A 17316-nucleotide genomic window follows, 5' to 3' on the forward strand; every position below is an offset into this window, starting at 1 on the left:
CTGCCTGCTGATGTATCGTCTGTGGAGTTCCGGCGACGGCCCAGTCCGCTTGACAGACCTCCATTGGGAACCACCACCCACCCATGCCATGTTTGTGCTATGAACACATCTCACGCCGACCAAGGCCCATGTCATGCGAGGCGATGCAGCCATCGAACGGTTCTAGAGCTTCCAGGAGAGGCCGATTACCCGCCGCTGTGAGGCAGCTTCTGCATGTCACAGTCTCCAAACCGTATCGGTAACCCAAACGGTTGGATGTTGGTGATTTCCGGGATCATAGGATTGCATTTCGTCCTGCCAAAAGCATCCGCTATCATTTTCTCAGCATCTCCGTTAGCGCGGCGATGATGTCGTCCATCCTGTGAGCCAACAGGCTCACATGCGCCTCGTCCTCGTCGATCCTTAGTTCAGCGCCCGGGATCGCCTCCGCCGCCTCCACAGCCATCCGGCGAGGGACGTTGATATCCTTACCGCCGTGCCACATCACCAACCTCCCCTTCTCGACGACCAAGTCCCCCAGCTCGAACCCCCACGGGCTTCCGAACAGCCTCGCCTCCCACGCGAAGCCCCGACAGCTCTCGCGCACCGCGTCGCGGGTGCTCTGCACCAGGGCGCTCAGGATCTTGCCGTCGTCGGCAAAGAGGGCCTCCTGGTCCTCGATCGGTCGGCTCTTGAAGCTCTCGACCACCGACTGCGCAAGCCGTTCCGGGTGGTTCGCGTCCCGGGCCAGGTTCCCCATCTCCCACTCGGCGACCATCTCCACGAGCCCAGTCACCCAGGGCGCCAGGGTGAAGAGGACACGGTTGAGGAGCATCATGCCGCCGAGGCCGAGTTTCGTCGGGTACATGCCCGAGACGATCGCGGCGCCGGCCAAGCGCGTCGACGGGATTGAGTGAAGACAAGCGAGGGCGTACGGCCCGCCGCCAGAGACGCCCAGGACCGCGAAGCGATCGATGTTCAGATAGTCTGCGAGGCGGAGGACGTCCTGGGGGAAGGAGAGTATCGTCCGGTTCGGTTGGAAAGTTGAGCCGCCGTAGCCTGGGCGGTTCACGGCGACGACGCAGACGTTGCACTTCACGGCTGCCTCGTGGATGGGTTGACCTTCATGATGAGAGCCGGGGAGGCCGTGGAAATGGAAGATGGTCGGCTGATCTGGTCGGGGCGTGACGCCGAACGTGGTATAGCTGAGGGTGCGTCCGTCGGGGAGGACGAGAGATTGATCACCTGGCATTGGGCGTTCGGATCAAAAACCGACAAGGAATTACTGTCACACGATGAAGCTGTACGTTCGTGTTTAAAATGATGGTGATGAGTTGAAGCTGACCGAACTTGGCGGTAATCGAGAAATTCTTACTCCGTCATCGCGTTACGCTGACCCCCTAGACACCCAGCTGCGCCACTCTGTGGTTGAGGTGCGGCTGGATCACCCAGCGCCGTGCAATTGCCTGATTCTCCCTGATTAGTGTAAGCTGAGCGTCTTTTCATGTTCCGGGGTTGCAAAAGTTTTCTCATTCACAATGGGTTGCAACACCCGTGGGTTACAAACGGACTCCAGAGCTGGAACGAACTCTAGGGGGCTTGGAGTGGTGGGCTGCAGCTTGTACCTAGAGTACGATGGGCGCCTCCGGGACAATTGCGAACCACGCAATGCCGAATAAGTGAGTAACTTATCGGGTTGGTAACTTGTATCACGAACAGAAAACCTGAGAGCAACTCTTGATGGCTATTTGTAGAGACAAGCGGCCGTCGAGGTTTAGCATCTTCAGTCACTTGTTCAACTTCGGCCTTCAATCAACCTGGATAGTTACACACAGCACACTTCAAGCAGTCCACCTAGGAGAGGCTTTCTTGTGTTTCCACTACAATGAGCAGGATACAAAGATTCGGACCTTGGTTTAGCTTTACCACAACCATGGATAGCATCCAGCCCTGTGGTCCATAGGTCAGCCCAACCTAAACTTCGTGTCCACGTATAAATTGCTACAAGACGAACAGACCCCCTGATCCCGCTCTGTCATTCTCGCAAAGACTTTCGACTCTTTTTTACTACTCTCCTCAAACACCGAGAGCCTTGAGGGCTTCTCACTTCAAGCACTCGACTTCATAAGAACCACTCCACCTTCACCTCGTCAAGATCATAATGACCACTCGAACATTTCACGGCTTCCCGCTCCTCCCCGGCGAGATCCGCAACCAAATCTGGGACCTCGCCGTACCCCCTGCCCACTTTCGGGGCGTTCACTACTTCTCGGTACTGGCTCCCGACTTGCAGGAGGCGAGTGAAGCCTTTGCTAGTCAACTCATATATGGCGACGCGTACCAATTAATAAGTGCGACCTGGCTGCCCGACGACAGCATATCAACGCTCGGTCGGGCCCCCGGCAACCCCTCGACGTACGCCATTGACTGGGGCCTCTGGACGGCATGTAAAGAATCGCGCTCGTTCATGTGCCACCGGTACGGTATCGTGAAGTGGTCCGACTTCCTGCATAAGCAGCAGCAACAACAGGAAAAGAGGGATCAGCAACAGAAGGAGTTTCGCCGACAAAAACCTGACTCGGAGGAGGTCCCGGCAACGTTCGTCCTGAAAAACGATGATAGTTTTCACTCGCTCGCGCTCTTTCCCAGGCATGACCTGATAGCACTGCAGCTGAATGGGAACTACAGACTTTTCATGATAACTCTGCCTAGATTAGGTTTCAGATCAAGGACAGTTGACCGTACGGACATCTACCACGTCGCCATTGAGTTCGACCCATCTTGGGATGTGAACGAACTCGAGCAATATCAACGAGAAGTGGAAGGCGATATTGAACGCGAAGAGAACCGATTGGACCCCAAACTATATGATACGTACGATCATCTGGTCGACATCAGGAGGAGCGGAATGCTGATGGGAGCTACTTTGTGGTTTATAGATGGTCGTCTAAGTCGCAAAGCGGCTGTCGTAGATGAAGGATGTACGGATATGGGTCCAAGACCATCTGCGCAATTCGTTTTCGAGGGTCAAGACAACAGATACTTTGGGATGCCATACTACAGTATCATGGACCTATACGAATATGACGAAGAAGTCAAAGGAGAGAATAATGCCGTCTATTTCCTCTCGACTTTAGAAGAGATTGCTGTGAAACAAGAGGCAGTGGACATGCGACTGGATGTGGAGGAAGATGCTCATGAACTATGGATGTACCTTGGCAGGAGTGTCGGCTTGTTGGCACGAGAGCCTTTCTAATGCACTGGCGTAAAACCCGAAACTTGGTAGCATAGACTGTCTTGTCCATTCAAAGTCTATCCCACTGAAAGCTTTTCCCACGGTAATTATCCTTGATACCATTGCAATCCTGACCATGTTCGAAGAACGAACGGGCCACTAAGAACTGGGGAAAACTCGATTCCAACTTGTCTAGATAAAGGGTCGCCTTCACATTCAAAAAAGGGCCAGAGGTGAATGTACTCGCTTCTTTACGCATGTTCTTTGTTGCTAATCCCTCCACTCACCGACGGCCGCTACACAGAGACGGCAGACTCGAGGCCCCGGGCCTCGGCGGCAACAGCAACAGCCTGGAGCTAAAGATTTGGAAAAAAGATTGAACACCATTAACAATTGTCGTCTTCTCGAATTAACTACCATCATACCTATAGCTTCATGTACAAAGACACCGACACAAAATATCTACACTGCCGCGGCAAACTCCTTCTCAGTCGATCAGCTACATATACCAAAGCCAGGCTGGCAACCGGCACCGCAGTACAAATCGGAGTTTCCGCAGAACCCGTACTTGCTACAGCATTGATGGTTGCCATTGCCTCGGCAAGTGGCTTTCCCAGCACCACATGATCCATCCGTTGAGACCGGAAGTCCCGGGTCTCCACCTCCGCCTCCGGCGCTGCATGTGCCGAAACCGGGCTGACATCCAGTGCCGCAGTATGCACTCGTTGTCCCGCAATAGCCGTATTCGCTGCAGCAAAACCCACTGCCGCAGGATCCCACGCCCGCTCCACATGCACCAGGCTGGCCAGGGTTGGGATTGGGATTGGGATTGGGATTCGGCGGAGTTGTTGGTTGGGTCGGCGGTACAGATGACGGTGCCGGTGTCGTCGGGGCCTGTTTGAACGTCAGATGAGCCATCGTTTTCGTGCGTCTGCGGACTTACTTGGCAGCTCAAGAGCCGCGCATCTGCTGCGGCTCCTTGCAGCCACACCTTCATGGTTGCCTGGAAAGATTTGCCGTTGTACGGGTTACTGGCCCCTCGGGTCGCTTCCCAAACAGCAACGCCGCCGAACGATGGCCGGCAGTAGTAGGCGCTGATGAGATTTCTGGCTTGCTCATGGTTGATGTAATTTCCCGGGTTGGCTGCGTCAGGGGAGCCAGGCAAGGTAATGAACACCTTCGCATCTCGGCTAGGTGTGTTGGACAGCCACTGAACCCAGGCATCATAAGTGAAACCGGCCGCTTGAAACGCTTGTCCAGGAACATATGACGGGTTGCTCGAGGTCCAAGTGGCTGCTGAGCAGCTCGGGGTGTTGTAGAACTGGACAAAGATCATGTCGAACTTAGCGGCAGAGATCATGGCTGCCATGCTGGCGTCTGGGACCACGCATTGGGGAGCGCCCGTCAGGTAGTATTGCTTCGATGCCGAAGCATAGAAGGTTCTCAGCAGAGTGACAAGAGCAATGTAGCCAACAGAGTTGTCTGGAGATATTGGCGTCAGCTTGCGTTCGTTGGAAAAAGGAAGAAAACCGCGGGACATCGCGACATACCTGTTGACGGATGCTCAATGTCCATGTCAAACCCGTCAACTTCAACAGCCTGCCCGTTGTTATCGAAAGGGCGGGGCCCGGTCCAGCTGGGGTCTCTGGGACCAAACATCTTCCACAGATACGTCGCCAACAGCTCGCCTTCGTTTTGGCCTGTGAGTTGGTAGGCCGTGACACCCCCTCCGAGGGACAGGAGGATCTTCTTGCCGTACTGCTGCTGACACACGGGAATCTGGGCATTCAGACTCGGGCAGTGGGACTGCAGCTGGTTCCTTGACGGGTCGTTGACGCCATTGAATCCGGGGCCCGGATACACCTGACCGCCGCATCGATTTCCAAAGTTCGTGCCGGGGTAGCCGTTCGCCTGAGCTGGGAAGAGATGCACGAAGGAGAGGACGATAACGTCGACTTCGGGCTGCTGGCAATGGTTGATCAGGTCACCCTGGTTCGGACCTTGTCCCTGGGGTATGGTCAGCTGTGGTTCAGGGTCATCACAACGTGGCGATGCGGAACTCATACGTAGTAGACCACGACATTGTTCTTCGATGTTGGGTCAAAGGCGGCGAAAACCAAGGCCACAATGCCGAGGAAGGCCAATGGGAGGCAGAGTCCCATTGTGATGGTAGGTATCGGGGGGATGCGAGGGACTCTGGCAAAGTAATGGAGAGATGAAAGGCAACAGGGTCTGTAAACAACGATCCGTGATGACCAGACCGGAAGCTTTGAGCTGAAAATGGCTTTGACAATGTCTCGGGCCCAACGAGTGCGTGGAGGTGTCAAGAGACGTGACCGAGTATCTTGTCCAGCAACAATGACGTAGGCAACGAAGGTGGCCCGGCTGGGAAGGCAATGACTCTCTGCTGCTCTTTCTCATCAACGTCGAAAACACCTGGATTTCCGCTTTCCTATATAATTACATCAACCCGCGACCTCCGCCAGTGTCTCCAAGAGACAGGCGCAACCCCCTCCCATCGCGACCGCGTCGTCCTCAACAGCCCTGCCACCGTTACAACTGTCGGAAAAGAAATGCAGAAAGAGATACTTTGGCGATCCGTGAATCAGAAATATTGGACCTTCAATACCCCGCGATCGATAGAAACGATACCGCTAGTGCGACTATCTCAAGTCACGTTCCCCCTCCTTCTGCAGGGCGGCTGGGCCCCTTCCCCTTGACTCAGCCTGCCACCGAGGCCGATCAAAGGGCAGACAAGCGCGTAAAGAGGTTGGGGGTTTCTTCGTCGCGACGCGTCAGAAATGCGTCCATGAGTATCGGTCTTGAATCCCGGTGAAATGATCTGATCTTGCGAGGGGCGACTCTTGCACCATCCGACTCAGGACGGTGAAGGCGCCGCAGTGGACCGCCGTGCCGTTCGGCAGTTTCGGCGGCATGGCGCCACCGAAATCGCCGAATCGCCCCACCGAACCGCCGACCGTGCTTCCCACCCGCCCGGACACGTGTTCCCCCTCGCGCCTGGTGAAGTCGGAAAGTCTATAAGACTACCTCAAGTTTCCAGCTCAAAATAGGATACACCTGAGCAACTCTCTATTCTTTCACGCAACGCAATATTCTTTCCCAGCCCCTTTCGACAACATCATGGCCGACCTTCCCCAGACGATGCGATCCCTTGCGGTGCGGAAGCACTGCGCGCCTGCGGAGTGGGAAGTGGCCGTGTTGCCGCTTCCCACAATATCGGGTCCGACAGATATGATCGTCCACGTTCACGCCGGTGCCGTCATGAGAGGTGACTGCCAGAGAATCGTCGGTTCAAATCTCGCTTCAATATGTAAGGCAACGTACGTACCACCCCCCTCCCCACCCCCCCCCCCCCCGCGGCCTTATCCACGCAGCTGGCAAAACAGGTTCTGATACCCGCCATTTACGTAGGTTCCCGCTCAAGGTCGGATCCGAGGGGGCCGGCATCGTTGTGGCTATCGGTTCCGAGGTCAAACGTTTCAAGGTCGGCGATGCCGTGTACGGGCTGAATATTGCCCGGCCAATCTTCAGCGGCCCCGACCCGGGGTTCTGCTCCGAGTACGCCATTGTTCAGGAGAGGATGATGCTCCCGAAACCGGCGCAGATGAGTTTTGAAGAGGCCGCATCCCTCGCGGGATACACCGTCACCGCATACCAGTGCATCAAGCAGGGCCTGGCACTGGCCGGCGAGGAGAACCTCGAGGGGAAGACCGTCTACATCCCCGGGGCCTTGAGTGGAGGCGGCTCTAGTGCCATACAGGTCGCCAAAAACGTCTTCGGCGCCGCGAAGGTCATCTCAACCGTTTCGACTCCGAAACTGGGACTTGTCGAGCAGTACTTGCCCGGCCTCGTGGATCAACTCATCGACTACACGACAACGGAGATCGGGGATATCGTTCCCAAAGGAAGCGTGGACTTCATGGTCAACACTCAGTTGTCTACATTGAGCTCTGGTATCCCGCTGCTGAGGCCGAAGACTGGTGTTATCGTGTCCATCGCGTCCATCCCCCCGTCATCCGTATTCAAAGAAATGGTCGGACCGGGCGTGGTCCCGTTCTGGCTCTGTTGGCTGTTGGACCTGACCCAGCTGTGGTACAAGTGGAAGCTGCGCGGGACCAACATTCAACATCGGTTCGTGTCGGGGGACTCGGAGAAACGAGAGGACAATGAGAAGGCCGGAGAGTTCATCGCCACTGGCAAGGTCAAGGGAGTGTTCCGGGTGACGAACCTGTCCGACATCGAGGCGGTCAGGGAAGAATGCGGAAAGGTGCATACCGGCAAAGGGGGGCTTGGACGATGCGTTGTGAGAATCAAGGAGTGAGCTTGGCACCCACGTCCGGCATTTCATCACGTTTATAGCCCGAGGTCCTTTTATTTGCCCGTTTGTACATATGCCAACTGTTTCTGTCTTTTTCATTCTTTTCCAGGAGCACTTCCTCGTCATCGCGGCACGTCAATACAGAAGCTTTAATTTACTATTGCCAATCCCTTCAGGTGCGGCATGTAATCAGACCCGGGCAATTCGAGGCATTGCGGTTACTCTCCTACAGAAGGGCACCAGGACCTCAGGTATACCTCATTACCTCTGGTTTTGAGGTGGATAGACATCTTTACTTCGTTAGTTTTGGCTGATTCGACCCGATCTGTGGGTTGCGTTGACTTTCCATCAGAAACAATCATCAGCATCACCGCCACCCCCGCAGCTGCCGCGATGTGTGAGCTCCTCTACAGACCCCATGCCATCTTCTCTGCTCACTGACCACAACTCAGGATACCAAAACTGAGAAACCAGGACCCTTCGCCTCCGTCTACCCCGCTCACCGCTTTCAGTAACCTATTGTTCTCTTCGGCTGGACACCATAGAGGCACTCGTACAAAAGAGCCCGTACGGCGGTGCAAACACCGATGTCCTGAGTCCATCAATATTTTCCTCCAAGTCTAATCTTTGCTCAAATGTCCAGTTCCCACCAGCGCTCCTGCCCAGGCTATGACAATGGCTTTTAGCGCTTTCCCTGCCTCACTCTCCGGGGCAGGCAGGTACCACCTGCCTGTACTTGGGAATCTGAAGGCCCCGAGAACCTTCTAGTGTATTTACAAGAGGAAAGAGAGATCATTCCAAAGGGGAAGGTAGCCAAACCCAAATGGAAAGCCCAGTAGTGATTTCTCCGGCGCCCTCCATTCTCTTCTTCTCCCAGTCATCTCCATCTTCGTCTCTATCTTCAGCTTCATCCCAATCGAGGCCACACATTTTGATTGAGTTGATCTGCGGACTTCTCCCCCACTGGCCGAGATTCGGGCCATTCTGTCCTAAACCGCCATCAATATCCTCATCGCCATGCCCACAGGGACGTACGTCAGGTCGCTCTCTCTCGACCTCCCCAGCTGCCCGACGCCGTCGGTGCCAGTTTGGTTGGTGTACCCGAGGGATCACACCGTACTTAGCCGTGTAAGTACCTTCGAGCGCTTCCTTTCCTTTCAATGCCAGGAGAAGACCTGCAGGAGTCTTTGGCACCACCACAGTTAGTTATTGTCTTCTATTGATGGTTTATGCAAGTTGTCCTTAGCTAACACCTGGAACAGATGTCGTTTTGGAGACGGGTGAGTACCTTCAAACACCTCTCTCTATTTCAATACCGAGAAAACCTGCCCGAGAATATCTCCAGAGTGATTTACGGTTCTTGCTAACACTTTTGCAGTACAACAACTTTCCAGTAAGACTTCCCATACCCGCTCCCCGCTCAACTTCCGCCGCCGAGACTTCGATTTTTCTCGAGGATGCCGATGCCGCCGATGCCACGCAGAACGGTCATTTTAAGGCTCTGGAACACCGCAACCTTTCCTCTTAGTCTCCTGGCACTGATGCCACTTCTATACCGCATTGCCTCGACGCCGCTCTGCATGCACATCGCTTCTCCCTGCGCGCTGTTCTCTCCCTCGATGCCGCACTGTCTTTTCGTCACTTTTCGTCTTGAGGATTTGGAACATTTTCAGAACACAAGAGCTGACTTGAAACTGTAGCGGCAAACACCAGGCTACCGCCCGACTGAAGTAAGTACATACGTTCTTTCATTGATCCTACCTGCAAACCCTTTCCAGCCCCCACACAAGTTTCCTCTCTCGTACAGCCTTTTGATAGTAACTTGGCTGATATTGTTGCCGTTTAGCGGTCGTTCTCAGCTGTAAGAACAACTCCGACCCCGTCTCCTAACCACCGACTTACATGAAAGTTTCTTTTTGTGATTACAGCCACATGGTCCGAACGTAAGTCTCAAGTTGTCTCTGCGCCAAGATCCAAATGCTTGTTGCTGATCCTCGCTAAGATTATGATGGAGAATATTCTGTATGGAGGAGACTTTGGATGAGGAAGACTCTGGATGAACAAGACTCTGGATGGAGGAGACTCTGAATGAGGAGGACTCTGGATGAACAAGAAATTGAATGAAAGTAACTCTCATACCGTGCAAAAAAAAAAAAAAAAAAAAAAACCCCCAACCAAAAAAATCCTAATCGAATTCCGAATGCATGTCAAGTTTGTCTCTTACGAGACCGGTCGCGCTCCTGTGTGCGACATGTACAATTACTTGCCCTGAAGCTAAGGATTGATTAACTGTGCACTTGGGCGGTATGCAGGGACATCAGGGGCCGTGACGACGAACATTTCCATGGCGGCTCTTGTGGACCTCCTGTGACTCTACCACAGCATATTAGGCATTGAACAATGGCGAGTTGTGACATGGGTGCGAGACGTGATAGCTGCCGTCGGATGTGAGCTCAGCTGTGTCACCGGCGAGGATGGCGAGTTGGTGGGCCCAAGGCTGGATATCCGTCCACCTTGGTGTTGACGACGTATCTATTGCGTAAGTTGGTTGACCTTGACGTAACTTGGCCGGTGGGATGTACGGCTATCCAGGTATTGCTGGTGGTCATCCAGCAACCCTTCTGGCTGCACTCGCTAACCATATCGCATTGCGAATGCTTCGTACTCTGGTTCTCGGCGAACTCTGGCGATACCCGCTCGATCAGAATCTCGATAGTCGCCGCCAGGCGCGCGTTAGGTAGCGTCCTCAAGGTTGGGAGACCCTGCCAGTACCACCATCTTTGAGGTTTCCCACCGGGACGTTCGAGAGGCTTCCCTACCAAACAAGCCGATACGGAGGGTAGAGAGGCTCTGTGATTGCTTAGCTCGCCAGCATCTTCCTTTGAATCCAGTTTGTAAATTGAAACACGCGCAACGGACGGATTAATAAACTTGGCCGGTATGCATCCCCGAAACGGTGAAGACGGAGCATGTGCAACGTCTCCCCTTGACTGAGGTGCCATTGCAGGCGCCAGAGTTTCCGCCGACAGCTACTACGCGGTAGGTTTGCACTGCGCCAAACATACACGCTCAACCAATAGCTGATGTGTGTGGGCGAAGCGGACGAAAAAAAACCTTGCTGTTACTATGTACCTGTATTACGCCCATCCATCTGATCTAACCAAAGCACGCCAGCGCCAGTGAGGGCTCAGCCCAATGACTCGCCCCCCAGCCCAAAGGCTCTTCCCTTCCTATGGGTTTGTCCCCGTGGAGAGAGGCCATCGTATGCCAAAGATGCCAAATGGAAAGGTTGTTTTTGCCGTTGCGGTCCGTTCTTGACTGCGATGTCCCGGCAACACCCCTTCCCCATTTTTTCTTTGTTCCGGTCTTCGGCTCCGGGCCCGGTCCCTTTTGCGGCCCCAGGTCGACACGAGGGGGGGCAACTCGACAGATCGATACCCACCGCCCCCACATCGAGCCGTGATCGAGAGAAGCTATGGCAGTTTACCCGCCTTGACTTCGATCAAGCTCGTCGCCCCTCGGGCAGAATAATTCCCTTTGACCTGCCGCGGCGAGGCTGAGGGAGGGATCTATCTATCTGAATATCGACCATCAACCATTGCCAGAATCGCTGGACGCGCGGTTCGGACCCAAAGTCCGTGATCTCACACACACACGCACACGCACACTTAAGTACTCACTTTTTGAGCGGAACTCTTCTTCTACTTCTCTATGGGACGGGGAGTTGGACGAGGCCCTCTTCGATAAGTAACCTTTCCAAACTCTCGAAATGTGGAACCACTCGTCAACTCCAGAGGGGAATGACTCGGGAAAACGTAGGAAGCAGGATCATGATGGTTAGAAACCAGGCATCTTGTGCAAGTTAGGGGTGGAGGATGCGCGCCCTTTGAGCGGTACATCGTACAACCTTATATGAAACAACAACACCAAGCCAGGGATTGTATGCGCCATATAGTATACGATTACGATGTATGCGCGGCTCTAGAGGTTGTTTGATGGAAGGGTTTCGGAACGAGCCCATTGCCATCCGACCCGAAGGCCAGCAACCTCTCGAACCGACTCACTGCCGGGACACATCCGACGATTTTTGTTCGATGTCCGACGGACCGGAACGGATGCCGCTGATAGAGAGAAGGACGCGTCTGCGCGGGTGGATGGGATATCTAGAGAGAGAGAGAGAGAGAGAGATGTTCGTTGCCCCGGGTTCGGGGGCGAATTCCGGTCTAGCTTCTGGTCGAAAACTCACACAGGGCGGATTCGTGTCACAAGCTTACGTTCATACCATCCAGGCATACGAAAAATTAGTCAGGAGCGTGTCAAAGACGGAGGTCAAAGGTGTCGAGGAAAACAACGATAGGCTGGTTTCGCCACGGCCGCGTCCCCCGTCCCTCTCGAGGGTGTCTGGTTTAGCGCCTCAACATCCATCTCAATCTCAATCTCCCCGGGGCGGGCGACGGGAATAAGAACGTGCTCTGGGCAAAGCAGAAGGGGGGGCGGGTACCGTACCGGGCCACCCCGATCCTGGAGTTGATGTTTCAAGCAAGCAAACGCATTAGAAACTCTGGCGGAGGAAACCCCAATGCTCCGCCGACCATCCGCCGCCTTGGGACCTGGGTAATATGATAATACCGGTACAGGTAGAGAAGGACGACCTCCTTCTTGTCTTCCAAAACCCCGCCCCCCCGCATGCACGTGCCACGTGCCACGTGCCCACGAAACTATGCGGGCTGCGCTGCGGATGGCGGCTGCGATGAAAATCCGGGCCTGGGCGATCCCGAAGAATGGTCTCTTGGAGTCGACGATGCATCCGTTACGGCTATGGGCCATGTACAGAAGCAGAGGAGTACCGTTTCCGGCTGGGGCAAAAGCAAGTCCCCGAGCGGACGATCCGGAGCGACTTTGTGTGCTCTCCCCCCTCTCGTATTCCCTGAGTCCGCACAACCTAAAGTCTCCTAAAAAAGAGCAAAAGGGGGGGAGACCTACCTGGACTAGTAAGAAATCCCGCCCGACCAACAAGTCATGGCACATTGGCACCTTGCTGGGATGGGCATCTTTTAAAGTTCTGATAGCTCACTCACCGCTCCCCTCAGCTGATGATTGTTATCTCGTCTCCCGCCCTTCCATCCCCCCCCTCCCCTCCCGCACGTCGTTCAATGTTTGGCTCCAGCACTTGGTCGGGGTGAAAATCAACAGAGTTCCCTGGCCATCTTCGTGGCACGGCATCTATAGATTATCCTCCTGTCAGCAAGGAGTCCACACCAGATTGTCGAACGAAGAGAACGAACGACAAGCTTTGCTCACATGTCCTCCCCACCCCCTCGTTCTCGTGACGAAAGGGGAGCGAGGCGGTTTGACAAGCCGCTAACAAGAAGCGACGTCTCTGATCCTCATCTCCCGCCGGGACAGCCGGCGCTACTCTCGAATTTCCCTCTCCTACAACGTGGCAACGCCTTACCCGACTAGGCCTCGCTGCAGAATAGCCGCAAGCTTCCGTCCCCCCCTAAAATGTTCTAGATCAACGTTTGCCGACGAAGCATGTGGTTTACTGGCTCTGCGGCCGTTTCTGCGTTACGCCGTTCCCTGACTCGCTCATGAAACGCGACGTCTTGGAGGGAGGCCCAACCGCAACGCTAAATACCTGTTGGTTGAGGGGTTGGATTGGGATTGGTCTCAAATAAGAGACTTTGCCTCATATTCGGCCTTTCACACTCTCTCTATCTCTCTCAGCGTCTGCGCTTTCGGAGGAACTTTTCCTCTCTCAGTCCCGCCCCCCTTCATGCTCTTTCATCCGTTCGCCGTCCTCTCATCCGTTCGCCGTTCTATCGTCCGTTCGCCTTCCTCTCGTTCTGGATCCGACCGATCACGAGTGAAAGTGAAAGTGAGAGTGAGGGCAAGAGTGAGAAATCGAGACCCCTAGAAATTTCGACCTCCCCTTTCTCTTTTTCCCACCCTTCTCCCTATCTCCAAACGTGCATGACGTCGTCGACCTGCTTGCCCTCTCCAGTCTCTTGTTAAACATGCACTCGGTACGTAAAAAGTTGCTTTTCGTCCGCTTTCTTGCCCCCGCCGCCCCATCTCTGTTTAACCATCAATCAATCTCCTTTTGGTGTTATCCGAACCTCTTTGTGAGCTGACATCCAACCCTCTTCTCTTTTCGGCAATGAAGCATCTCGCAAAATAGCCTTTGGATGTTTCAGCCCCGGCTGTTGTGATGTCCTGGCTGGTCCATCATGGTCAACCTCCTCTCCCCCAACTTCAAGCTCGAAGAGGTCACCCCGGATGACATGGTCATTGCATCGCTGGCCTGGGGCTTCACCCTCGGGTTCGGCTGGCTTACCGTGTGGACGGCCATCAAGCAGACGACGGCCATGTACCGACGGCAAGGCGACCGCATCTACAAGAACGCCTACATCTGGATGATTTGGCTCGAGATCCTCGTGTGTACCATCTTCAGCGTCATTTGCTGGTTGCATCTGAAGGGCATCATACCACCGAGGTGAGACACGCCTGTGCTGTCAGGCAGGGTCCCCATAGGAGAGTCTAATACTGACCACGCGCTCTTACAGCTTTGCTTTTTTCTTCAGCATTTGTAGGTTGACCCCCTTCCATGGTCCCTCTTCTCATTGCCACAATGTACTAACTGAGACAGTGACGACATGGGCTCTTCAGGTTCGCATTCCACCGCAGCTTGATTCGTGTGTCCCAGCCTTCTGACCGCAAAAGCAGGTCCAATTCCTACTCCAAATTATCATCAACCGCTGCGCCATCCTGCTCACGAACCAGAAGCGCGCATGGCGGCTAAAGGTCGGCGTCGCCGTACTCATCACAGCCATCAACATCTCGGTCTACAACATCTGGATCCCCGCGCGACTGCAGATCTCGGAGCGCTACATCGAGATCAACGAGTGGTGGGACCGCTGCGAGAAGGTCATCTATCTCATCGTCGACGGCGCGCTCAACATCTACTTCGTCCGCATCGTCCAGAAGAATCTCGTCACCCACGGCCTCACAAAGTACAAGCGGCTGACGCGCTTCAACATGTTCATCATTGGCTTCTCGCTGAGCATGGACGTGCTCATCATCGCCATGATGAGCCTCAACAACACGTTTGTGTAAGCAATCCGATCCGGAGCTGCCTTGATTCTACGACCGACACCACATTTTGCCGTGGATTTCCTATCTCTCGTCGTTGTCTCCAAGCTAATTCCACTGGATACAGATACATGCAGTTTCACCCTCTGGCTTACATGGTCAAGCTCAAGATTGAGATGTCAATGGCCGAACTCATTGGGAAAGTCGCCCGGAAACGTGACCTGGGCATACTTTCGGCGGCAGACCTGAACAGGAACCGGGATTCCTACCAACCGTCGGAGTACAGCGTGCAACTACCCAGCTATGCCCAAGGACGACCCGCCGTCGGCGGCATCGACGCGACTCTCCACTGCGCGAACTTGAACCCGATCGAGCTCGACAGCGTGACGAACCCAAGAGTGCCGACTCTGCGAGGCGTCAACGTTGCGGCCGTCAGCTCGGGCCCCAGCAGCAGGAGGCCTTCGGTCACGGCGGCGACCACGTCCGAGGACGGGCAACCCAAGATGGCCATCTACAGGACACGAGAGGTAGTCGTTCAGATCGAGAGGCTCCACGACCACCACCATCACCAGCAGATGAGCCAGATTACACTGGACGACGACGAAGCGTACGAGGCGGCGAACCACGAGGACGACTCGTCGACCAGGGGCCTAAGCAACGCGCAAAAGTCCCTTGCCCTGCCGGACTACCAGGCCCCATGGGCTGCGCAGGAGTTCAGCACCAAGATCTGGGACGGCACCAACTGCGACGAGGACCCCGACCTGCCGACGTCGTCAGCGAAGGTCGGCGCGGAAAAGCAGGGAGACCACAACGCATGATACAGGGGGGGGCACATTACATCCAGGGTCATATCATAAGCCTGAGGGGAAAAGCTGGACCCCGAGGACGGTCAGACCCCCCCCCCCCCCCCCCCCCCCCGGGACGAGCGATACCGGCTGCAGCACGAGGTTCGGATGGAACGACGAAGCCCCAGCCCCAGTCGACGCCACGCGTCAGTCCTCTCGCCCATCGCCGAATCTGTCGCCGAGGAGAAAACGATTCGACTTGAGGGGGCTTACGCCACGTTACGCTAGTACGATAGTACGCTACGACGTTTTTTTTTCCCTCGGATACCTCGCCTCGAAATTCTCGATCGTCTGCCGCCTCACACGGGCCCGCAACGCTTGTACAGCAGCGTCTCAGAGCTGAGGCGACTAGACTGGAGTCTCACTGGGGGTCAGCACCATCCATCCGTCGTCGCCAACTCCCTGACGTTGACACATTCTATTGCTCAGACCTCGATATAGGGGTATGTGGTCCCCCGTCCTGCACGATTCTCTCAATGTATTGGGGCCCGACCCGGCGATGACGTCTCGACCGTCTGGGTTCTAGGTAACGGGGTTCCGACTGCCGAGAGAGAGAGACAGAGAGACAGACAGACAGACAGAGAGAGAGAGAGAGAGAGAGAGAGAGAGAGAGAGAGAGAGAGAGAGCAAAAGTTATGTTTTGGGTTGTTTTCCCTTTGTTGCATCTTAGACTCGGACCAGAAAATCATGGCGAGGACGAAACGGGTCGGTTCACATTGGAGTAGGGCTTGAGGGGATACGAACCAAGCACCTCTTCCTGTCCCCTCGGGTTATTATATCACTGGAGTTATTAGATACCAGGTATACATGCGAGCAAGGCGTTCATGGTTCGGTCACTTTCCACAGGCTTGTTGGCCGACTACATGACGGGTCTTGCTGGATCACAAGCTTTTTTCTTCTTTTCTTTTCTTTTTCTATTGTTCTTTGATTCATACTTCCCGAAATACCCCTGAGCTTAACAATAGAAGATCTTACCTTTTTTGCCTGCAAGAATGTCGAAGAACATGGGTGCTTTGATATGCGGGGGAGTTTTAAGAAATAGTAAATCATACCTGGGGGGCCCCTGGACCTGACACGGGAAGCCTCGATTTCTGATGTTCAGGCAAGGCTTACACCCACATTTTCTCATGGCGTATCAAACCTTCCTGCGGTCGAAAGGCAGTATGGTTGATGTTCCAGAACAGAAGTAGGAGAGAGGCACTGGACGCCGATCCATTGCAACTAGGATAACAACCCAATCTGTCGGACGGAGACTGATCAGGCGTATGATGATGCCCGATCCTCGGTAGAAGGAAAAGACCTTTTCCAATGTCTTCGTTTTGTACATATGCCACGTTCCATCCAAGTCCTCTCACCTGATGCTGGACTTTTCAAATTGAGAGTTGCAGGAAAGGGCTACCGTCTGTGTTTGACTCCCTGGCTTTTCCAAGACCTCTCTCAGGGGGCGGTAGCCACCTGCAATTCAACCCCAATTTGTTGAAAGAGGCGTCGATTCAGTAATGAAGGTGGCCTGGAATCGTCCGACAGGAACCCTCAGTTTGAAGAAGCACTAAACTCTAAGAAGCCTGCTTACTTACTGTGGTTGTGAACTTGTGGTTGTTGAGTCTCTCGCATGTACTATACTGTCGAGGGTTGCCGTGGCTTACTGTAGTCAACTATATGACCTGGAGTTCCACGAGACAGTAAAATCCTCTCAAAGTCTATCTGATGCCAGATTTTGAGCAGATTACATGTCAGTGGCATACGTTCGCCAAGCCTATTATATTGTCGTCCCGTGACTGCGTAAGATATTAGGGCCAAAGGGAGACGAATAGTCGCCCGTCCAG

The 17316-nt window shown here is 54.4% G+C and overlaps 6 protein-coding genes across 6 annotated transcripts; 4 read left to right on the forward strand and 2 right to left on the reverse strand.

The window, feature by feature from the left end:
- Positions 1–128: 128 nt before the first annotated feature.
- CDEST_12573 (Putative alpha/beta hydrolase-1) lies at positions 129–1967 on the reverse strand. Its single transcript, XM_062928729.1, has one exon. The coding sequence runs from the start codon at positions 1229–1231 to the stop codon at positions 314–316; it is 918 nt and encodes a 305-aa protein (XP_062784780.1). The 5' UTR covers positions 1232–1967; the 3' UTR covers positions 129–313.
- A 173-nt stretch (positions 1968–2140) lies between these two features.
- CDEST_12574 (Putative 2EXR domain-containing protein) lies at positions 2141–3235 on the forward strand (the record flags this gene model as incomplete). Its single annotated transcript, XM_062928730.1, has 1 exon — positions 2141–3235. One exon carries the CDS (start codon positions 2141–2143, stop codon positions 3233–3235), a length of 1095 nt encoding a protein of 364 aa, XP_062784781.1.
- Positions 3236–3709: 474 nt separating this feature from the next.
- Positions 3710–5376, reverse strand: CDEST_12575 (Putative chitin-binding, type 1, glycoside hydrolase family 18, catalytic domain-containing protein; the record flags this gene model as incomplete). Its single annotated transcript, XM_062928731.1, has 4 exons — positions 3710–4108; positions 4158–4696; positions 4765–5221; positions 5281–5376. 4 exons carry the CDS (start codon positions 5374–5376, stop codon positions 3710–3712), a joined length of 1491 nt encoding a protein of 496 aa, XP_062784782.1.
- Positions 5377–6281: 905 nt separating this feature from the next.
- Positions 6282–8131, forward strand: CDEST_12576 (Putative GroES-like superfamily, alcohol dehydrogenase-like, NAD(P)-binding domain superfamily). The gene is made up of 3 exons (XM_062928732.1): positions 6282–6555; positions 6647–7950; positions 8006–8131. Exons 1-2 carry the CDS (start codon positions 6356–6358, stop codon positions 7554–7556), a joined length of 1110 nt encoding a protein of 369 aa, XP_062784783.1. The 5' UTR covers positions 6282–6355; the 3' UTR covers positions 7557–7950; positions 8006–8131.
- Positions 8132–8570: 439 nt separating this feature from the next.
- Positions 8571–9081, forward strand: CDEST_12577 (uncharacterized protein; the record flags this gene model as incomplete). The annotated part of the gene is made up of 3 exons (XM_062928733.1): positions 8571–8681; positions 8816–8833; positions 8932–9081. The coding sequence occupies 3 exons, from the start codon at positions 8571–8573 to the stop codon at positions 9079–9081; spliced, it is 279 nt and encodes a 92-aa protein (XP_062784784.1).
- Positions 9082–13279: 4198 nt separating this feature from the next.
- CDEST_12578 (uncharacterized protein) lies at positions 13280–16007 on the forward strand. The gene is made up of 6 exons (XM_062928734.1): positions 13280–13579; positions 13720–14049; positions 14120–14142; positions 14203–14222; positions 14280–14665; positions 14773–16007. Exons 2-6 carry the CDS (start codon positions 13784–13786, stop codon positions 15461–15463), a joined length of 1386 nt encoding a protein of 461 aa, XP_062784785.1. The 5' UTR covers positions 13280–13579; positions 13720–13783; the 3' UTR covers positions 15464–16007.
- Positions 16008–17316: the final 1309 nt, after the last annotated feature.

The sequence above is a fragment of the Colletotrichum destructivum genome, chromosome 8, assembly GCF_034447905.1.
Source record: "Colletotrichum destructivum chromosome 8, complete sequence".
Classification (NCBI taxonomy): Eukaryota; Fungi; Ascomycota; class Sordariomycetes; order Glomerellales; family Glomerellaceae; genus Colletotrichum; species Colletotrichum destructivum.

Bases quoted from the DNA above. Each gene is read 5' to 3' on its own strand.
- CDEST_12576 (XM_062928732.1), top strand. From the start codon at position 6,356: ATGGCCGACCTTCCCCAGACGATGCGATCCCTTGCGGTGCGGAAGCAC. The intron at 6,556-6,646 runs GTACGTACCACC...CCATTTACGTAG, and splicing joins GCTTCAATATGTAAGGCAAC to GTTCCCGCTCAAGGTCGGAT.
- CDEST_12578 (XM_062928734.1), top strand. From the start codon at position 13,784: ATGGTCAACCTCCTCTCCCCCAACTTCAAGCTCGAAGAGGTCACCCCG. The intron at 14,050-14,119 runs GTGAGACACGCC...GCGCTCTTACAG, and splicing joins AAGGGCATCATACCACCGAG to CTTTGCTTTTTTCTTCAGCA. The intron at 14,223-14,279 runs GTTCGCATTCCA...CCGCAAAAGCAG, and splicing joins TGACGACATGGGCTCTTCAG to GTCCAATTCCTACTCCAAAT.
- CDEST_12573 (XM_062928729.1), bottom strand. From the start codon at position 1,231: ATGCCAGGTGATCAATCTCTCGTCCTCCCCGACGGACGCACCCTCAGC.